General features: G+C 35.0%; 1 protein-coding gene across 1 annotated transcript in view; it reads right to left on the bottom strand.

Moving 5' to 3' along the window:
* Nucleotides 1-3,845: 3,845 nt before the first annotated feature.
* Nucleotides 3,846-7,423, bottom strand: part of LOC111639926 (phosphatidylinositol 4,5-bisphosphate 3-kinase catalytic subunit alpha isoform-like) — a 28,173-nt gene continuing 24,595 nt past the window's right edge. Inside the window, exons 18-19 of the mRNA XM_023385884.1 lie at nt 5,244-5,395; nt 3,846-5,178 (exon numbers count right to left, since the gene is read on the bottom strand). Of these exons, the coding sequence (XP_023241652.1) occupies nt 4,917-5,178; nt 5,244-5,395 (414 nt within the window). The 3' untranslated portion in view covers nt 3,846-4,916. The remainder of the gene's footprint in view (nt 5,179-5,243; nt 5,396-7,423) is intronic.

Genomic DNA, 7,423 nt, shown 5'->3' with positions numbered 1-7,423 from the left:
TATAATAATAATAATTTATAAGATAATTAGCACCTAACTCCAGTGCCAATCTCTTGATAAATTTAATAATTATAATTTTAATTAAATAATTTAGAACTACTGGAAGAAAAGAATTGGCCCAGAATGGGACTCAAACCCACAACGTGCAGAAGCGTTGCCAATTACACTATCCAGACTTCCGGTCTGATCTCCTCCTCCAATATATACAAGGTGCAGCATAATGGAGTCCCACATTTACAAGGTGAATTTTTAAAAAATGGTACAAGAATATGGAAAAAACTTTTTGTTTATTCAAAGATTTACTTATTTATTTATTCATGACTAGCTGCAAGGACCTGCTTCGCTGGGTTTTTATTTGTTCGTACATTTGTATGTAATATAGTTTTTGTTTTTTATATATAAAAGACTGGTTTTCTAAGTAATTAGAATCTAGCTGCAAGGACCCGCTTCGCTGGGTTTTTATTTGTGGGCAAAAAGTAACGATAGTGAAGATTAAGATAATTACATTATAGCCAATCTTACCCGTTTTCACAAAATGCAAGAATTAGGTCCCCCGTTTCCAGACTAATTAGGGAATTTTTACGTCCAGTCAAATGAACTATTTTCAATTTGATCAATTTTCTGGAACGTTTACAATCGTTCTATAATCGAACCAATTGGAATTTAAATTCAAATTTGAAGTAGAAAATCTTCCACTTTCAAGCCCATATCTCCCACACCCTTATAGCTATCGAGACGCAACCACCATAGTGCACGAACGGAGACTTGGGGCTGCTACTACTACATACAAACATCATTCATGTGCAATGTGTAGTTTTGGCTGAAAAGTGAAATATAGGGACACACACGTCCATTTATATATATATATGTATACTGTATAGATATAAGGTTTTTTTGGGTTAGGTTTTAAAAATGTCATCATCCAATGGGAGGTGGTTAGTCCCACTAAGTAGTGTGAATGATAAGATTTTCAGTAGTCAACACGCCATGGTCGGGTGAACAACAGAGCTTAATTGTGGAAGCTTTTTTCAAAAACACAGAGTCTGTGACTGTGATGCAGAGGACATTTTCGCATGCCAATTTGATTTAAATCCAAACGAAAGTGTTCCTGATCAGAAAATGATTTTGAAATGGGTCCAAAATTTAAGGGAAACAGGATCTGCAAATCCTTAAAAACCAGTTGGGAGTCTCAAATCCGTGGACACCTGAAAACATCGCCACACTCGGCGTCAATAGAGCGGTCTCCAACACATTCTGCTTGGAAACATGCCTCTGCACTCCAGAAATCAGCTTGAATGGTAAGGCGAATTTTGCATTGTGACCTTTAGTTACACCCTTACAAGATTGTGATTTCTCAAGAATTGAGTCTGGTAGATTGTGGAAGACGTAGAGATTGTTGTAATGTGATCTTTACAGTTGTGCCTCCTAGCAGTATTGTGTGGAGTAGCGACGAAGTGTATTTTCATCTGTCTAGCACAGTGAACAAGCAGAATTTTCGTTATTGGGCTGCTGGAAACCCCAAGAACTCCACAATGACCTCTTCACAGCCCAAAAGTCACCATTTGGTGTTTTGTCCTGTGTAGGCATCGTGGAGCCTGCTTTTGAAGAGGATGGCATCATTGTTACTATGACTTCCAACTGATACTGCAACATGCTGGAGAATTTTTTGCATCCAAAAAGAAAGAATATGATACAAGTGACTTTTGGTTTCACACTATTTTGATAGAGATGTTCCCCGGTCAACTAATCTCTTTATGAGAAGCCATTGAATGGCTCTCTTGCTCCCAATTTGATCCCCTGTGATGTTTTCTTATGGGGTATCTCAAGGCAGAGGTTTTTAATGTTGCCCTTGAACCCTACAAGGAAGTCATTCATGAGGAAATTGCCAAAATTCCTCCAGATATGCTGGTGAGTGTTGAAGAAAACTTCAAGGAACAGCTCCAAATGTGCATTGCTCATGAAGGCCAACATTTGGACAACTTTTTTAAAACCTAACCAAAAAAACCTTATTACATATACTTTGAATAAATAAAGTTTTTTTCCATATTCTTGTACTTTCTTTTAAAAATTTACTTCGTAAATGTGGGACTCCATTATGCCTCACCCTGTATAAGGTTACGTTATAACCATCGACGATTATTACAGTGACATTTCTAGCCTGATAATATTCAGCATTGGTTGCTGTGTAACTGCAATTTTCCTTATCTTAGAAACTGTTTCAAATTTTCTAAGGAAGGATTTCAATACATTTTTGGGTTGTATTCTCCCTTGTATACAGGATACCGAAAGTTGAATAAATTGGCTAATTCTCTCGTAAGTGGTATGTGCTATGGTATTTTGGCTATTGAAGATCTGAGTGGCATTTGTACGTCAATAAATTATATTAACATTTAAGGTTTTTTTCCTTAAATGATTTGAGTTAAAAATCATTGTAACAAAATCATTAATTTGACAGGAAAATGATTAAATGAATTATTGGGAATACCCAGTTTTATGATTTTATTTGTCTTTGTTAAATTGATAAATGTTGTCTTTTTTTTTTTATTGAAGTGTTCAAGATGCATTCATGTTACTTGTATATATAATTTGTATTATTAAACGAAGTGTTTGTGCTCCAAACATGGTCCTTTATTTTTAAAAATATTCTAAAGATAAACTCCCAATATGAAAATACAGCCAAACTAAGTAACAACAAATTTTATGGTGGTGGTGGTGGTATTGACCATTACAACAGATACAAATGAGCCATCTGTGATATGTAGCATTATGAACACCTAAACCTTAGAGTAATCTGTTTGATGAAAATTTAATAATTCACTTGAATTGTGAGTAAAGAGGTGACGTAATCACATTTACTGGTCTTCCTTTATCCCGATATTGGAGAGGCACAACTACCAGCGGCATAACATTAAACGTTTACCTCGTAGTCTGTGCAAAGTAAACATGGTCTTTCATTTAGTCTCAGTTTCAATTATACCAGTTTAAAGAAACAAATACAGCTAGGTCTATCTTGCAACTCTTTATTCAGTTTTGCATGTCTGTGAAAACACTTGTGACTAAAAAACACGAGTTATCCACAGTTCAAATCAAGATTTTAGTTTGCCCTTGCTTCATGTATAAAAAATAAGAATATTTTAAGCATTTACACAGATAGTAAGGATGAATGGCAAATTTGTTGCAGTGCTTGCAATCCTCCCTGTCAGAGCATATTGCAGCATTTATCCAGGTAAGACAAGGTACTTAAGGTTCCTTTAAATTGTCCTTTTGATATAATATTGTAACTACTTATTATCTTTGAAATGAAACGTTATTACTATATGACAATGTCTCCTCCTTAGTCCTAACCATAAATTACATACTGAAAATTGAATATTCAATTCAAGATTTTCAAGAAATCCAGAAGATGACAGTAGTAGTCTTTGACACAAAAGATAGAAGGAATTAAAATCTAAAACAAAGAGTTAAAAATGCTATGCTATGCAGCTGATATTATTCTAGGCTAAATCAAAAAAGTAATGCCTGTTGGTGCATAAATCCAAAAATACAGTGTGATCTTTACGTGGCTTATGTAAGTCAAATGTTTCCAGGTGGTACCACTGTATCCATGGATAACAAATGGAAATAAAATTCATTTAAATTCTTGACATAAAAGGGATTGCATGGCCTTGGAATCCATGCCCTCGTCACTTCCGAGCAGTAGGTGCAGCTGGAAAATGGATAAGCCAATTTGAGAGGACAAGATTCCCGTACCATCGTGGTACAGGAACCTTGTTTTCCTGGAACTTTTTACTTTTACATCAGTTTACTTTTTACTTTTACTTTTGCATCCAACAGTTTACTTTTGCATCCAACAGCATACCAACAGTTTTCTTCTGCTTCTGTAATGTCTGGATGCAAAAGTAAAGTCCAAAGAAAGATATCGGCACCATATTGTTGCAGGACATGGACAAGACAGAATGGTCTGTCATGCTGCATCCCCTACAGTCTGGACCTAGTGCTAATGGAAGTCTAACACAAAGTCTAAGAAAGACTGACCAATTGCCTTTCATCTATGGATGCAGAGATGATTCTACCAAGCTGATTTTGTTGCATTTGTGCCACTGATAATTTCTATAGAAGACACATCAAACATGTGTGAATTGTTCTGTCAATAAAACTGCACAAACACATAATATCTTTGAATAGTTTGTTGAGTTGATATAGACTAAAGATTGAGATTTTTATGTTACTAAGGCATTTGATACTGCCATACATCTATAAAGTCGACATCGAGCTCAACCAGGAAGGGAAAATACAAGACAATTATCAACATTCTTATCTGCTTTACTTTGTGAAAAGAGATGAGGAAAAGGTACAGTGATACTCTCCTTGAGGACGTCAACAGACACAGCATGTCTCCCATTGTATTTTCATTGCATAGTTAATGTCAATAGATATTTTTTATATAAAAAGCAAAAATTACAATGCATTGTCTCCATTAGACAGAAATCTAACTCATAAGAAAATGTTTGATTTGGAATTTAGACTTTAATCAAAGATCACAAATTGCAATTTTGTGTATATGTATAGTTAAAGAAATTGTTCTTCAGTTGTGTGTGCCAGAGGGTAATTTTTTTATCCAATCTGTTCAACTAGTAAAAAAAACCCTAACAAAAAGTGGTTTTGAAGTAAAATGATTAACTTGTATATGTACTGTACAATAATAAAAAATCTAATGCCACAAATTATGGCAATTGTTGATAAATTTAATGATAAATGATCATTTCATGAAACAAACTAAAATTTTTAAATACACCTGCATTTGAAATGCACCTTTTTCTCTTCTCCGTTTCGATCATTACAACTTACTAAACCAGAAGCCGAACACATCCATCTGATGGGCGAGGAGTCTTGCAACTTTATGCCATCTGATCCTTTCAGAGGTGTTTCACACTGTGGAAGAACCAGTCCAGTTTTGTAGTCCAGGCTCCACCATAAGCCTCATAAAACTGGTTCTGGAAATATTGCAGGGCTTCCTTTTCACTCTTGTCGACCTGTAACGTCTTCCTCAGATAGCTTATGTCGTCTATCGACTGCAGTTCTGGAATTCCAGTGGACAACATCATGGTGAACAGCGTGATGAGAAGATTGGCATGACGTCGCAGGGCAAGATAAGCTTTACCGCACAGCTGCTGAAAGCTGAAAGTAAATTGTTTTGATTAATTTAATTAGTAATATACTTTTTTCTTTCTGCCTTTACTTACGAATGAAACTCTTTGCTCTTCTTTGGATTTTCTGCCCCTTTCGCAATCACGTACAGAAAATCTTCCGTCAAGACGAATGGTACCCGTTCCCTGTTAATACCAAACTTTTTCTTGAAATGGCCAAGGAAGTGACCAAAGTCAATATGAAATATCTGCAATACATTAAAACTGTTATTTTAAAACAGAAATTCTGATTCAAATTATTTAACATGAATTACAGTAATTAATTCTTTTCAGTTGCTCATATATGTAAGGATAAGAAGTTAAGATCATTTATTAGTAAAATGTCCAAGAAAGGGGTAGTACCATTACTTGCTTTAACTATTAAACAATAGCAAGAGATCTTTCCATTATGCATGCAGCCAAAAATCTGAAGGTGAATTTCATCATATTACTCTCACCACTGTGTTGTCTTCTTATTCAGCCCGTTAAGAGCATCTTAAGAAGACAACACTATTATTCTTTCTTGTTCTTTCTACCTTGTGGGTCCTTGTAAATGCTCTCATTAGTCACAACCTTTTTGAGATGAGAAAGAGCTCAATAGTTCCAATCAACCATAGAATGAACTGGTGAATTGCTAGTAAGGTCTAAAGCAGTGTGTGTTCCACATGTTAAGGCAGTCAAAAATAAATACATAGCTTAGGTTATACAGTACATAAACCATACCATTTTACACAATTATACTGTGAGTGTAATAATCCAGGCAATGCCTGAACTGGTAACAAGATCTACTTTTGTGGTCAAAAGGTGCATTAGGTGGAAACTCCCTTAGCCACCAGTGGAAATTTTGCACCACAAACACAAATACATGCAACAATACACAACAACTGATGAAGTGGACTCAAGAAATGAATGGCTTCACGATGTGTACCTATTACACCATTACAAAACTCAAAACAGACACGACACTTTCACAAAATAATACCCACATCTCATTGTTAGAGCAAAGGATTGCTGATCAGAAAAGAACAGAAGACACAACAACCAACACACAGAAAATTGGGTACTATCAAATGACTTTCTGAACAGCAGCCACTTGTGAAAATGCTAACACAGCTGCAGAATTTATTAACACCACAGTAAATATACAGCTTTAGATCCTACAGAATAGAAACATAAATGCATAACATTAATGCACTAAAAAAACATAACACCAAACTTAAAGGTTAGGTAAATATTGAAGAAAACTACAACTACCAAGTTACAAAAACAAAATATTACTTAAGTCTGTATCATACAGTATAAGTCTTTGTGGATAATTTTTATACAATTACCCTATATACCAACCTCTCACCAACTTCAATCCAGTTGGTCTGCTGCTGTGACTATTGATCTGCTGATCAATAGTCACACACAAAAATGAAAACATTTGAGGCACTAATCATGCCCTGTATCAAATAAACATAAACATCCAACAACAAATCACTCCAAAGAATACACTTGGAGCCAAACAATCAACAACCTAAACCAGAATTTCTTAGGCATGGCTGCATGTCAAATGCAAAGAACAGTTACAGTATGACAAACATAAAAAGCATATAAAAGCTAAAAAATTTGCATTTCTCACACATGTGTATTGCATACACTATATCTACACAAAATACTGGAGAACACTTATCTACTTACATCAACGTAATGAAATAACAAGAATAAATGCAATCACATTTTTTTGGCACAAAAAGTACTTTATGAAATGCAAGCTTTTGATATATTTAAGTACTGTACTTTTTAGTCCTTTCTTGCACAAGTACCTGCATACATCACACTGCAGAACATGTTTTTTTGTGGTAAACCCAAAACAGACAGTACAAAGGAACAACATTTGAAGCTTCACCTGAATGTCTGTTTGCTTTTCCTAAATCTTAAAGTGAAAATTAGAAGGAACAAAGACAGCTAGACACAGAGCAGATTTTGAAGTTACAAAAAGCTCTTGCACATTAATGAAAAAAAATGTACTTGCTATTAATCACATAGCCTGGATTTTTAGTTTCCACAACCAAAATTCACTGAACTTTGTTTTGGACACTGATGTTTGTGATTAAAATCTGACAACAGAGGCTTTAGAACAATGAGTTGGGATTTTACAAATGGTTAAGAAAAGTTAAGGCTACATAGCTCCCATTCTGTGGAATCTGGGCAAGCAACCCCAGAAATTTTTCACAAGTGGTCTGTTCTGGATA

Source organism: Centruroides sculpturatus, unplaced genomic scaffold, assembly GCF_000671375.1.
Source record: "Centruroides sculpturatus isolate CEXI.00-Female unplaced genomic scaffold, Cexi_2.0 scaffold1304, whole genome shotgun sequence".
Taxonomy (NCBI): Eukaryota; Metazoa; Arthropoda; class Arachnida; order Scorpiones; family Buthidae; genus Centruroides; species Centruroides sculpturatus.
The sequence above is the reverse complement of the archived record's forward strand: the minus strand, read 5'-3'. Positions and strand labels throughout refer to the sequence as shown.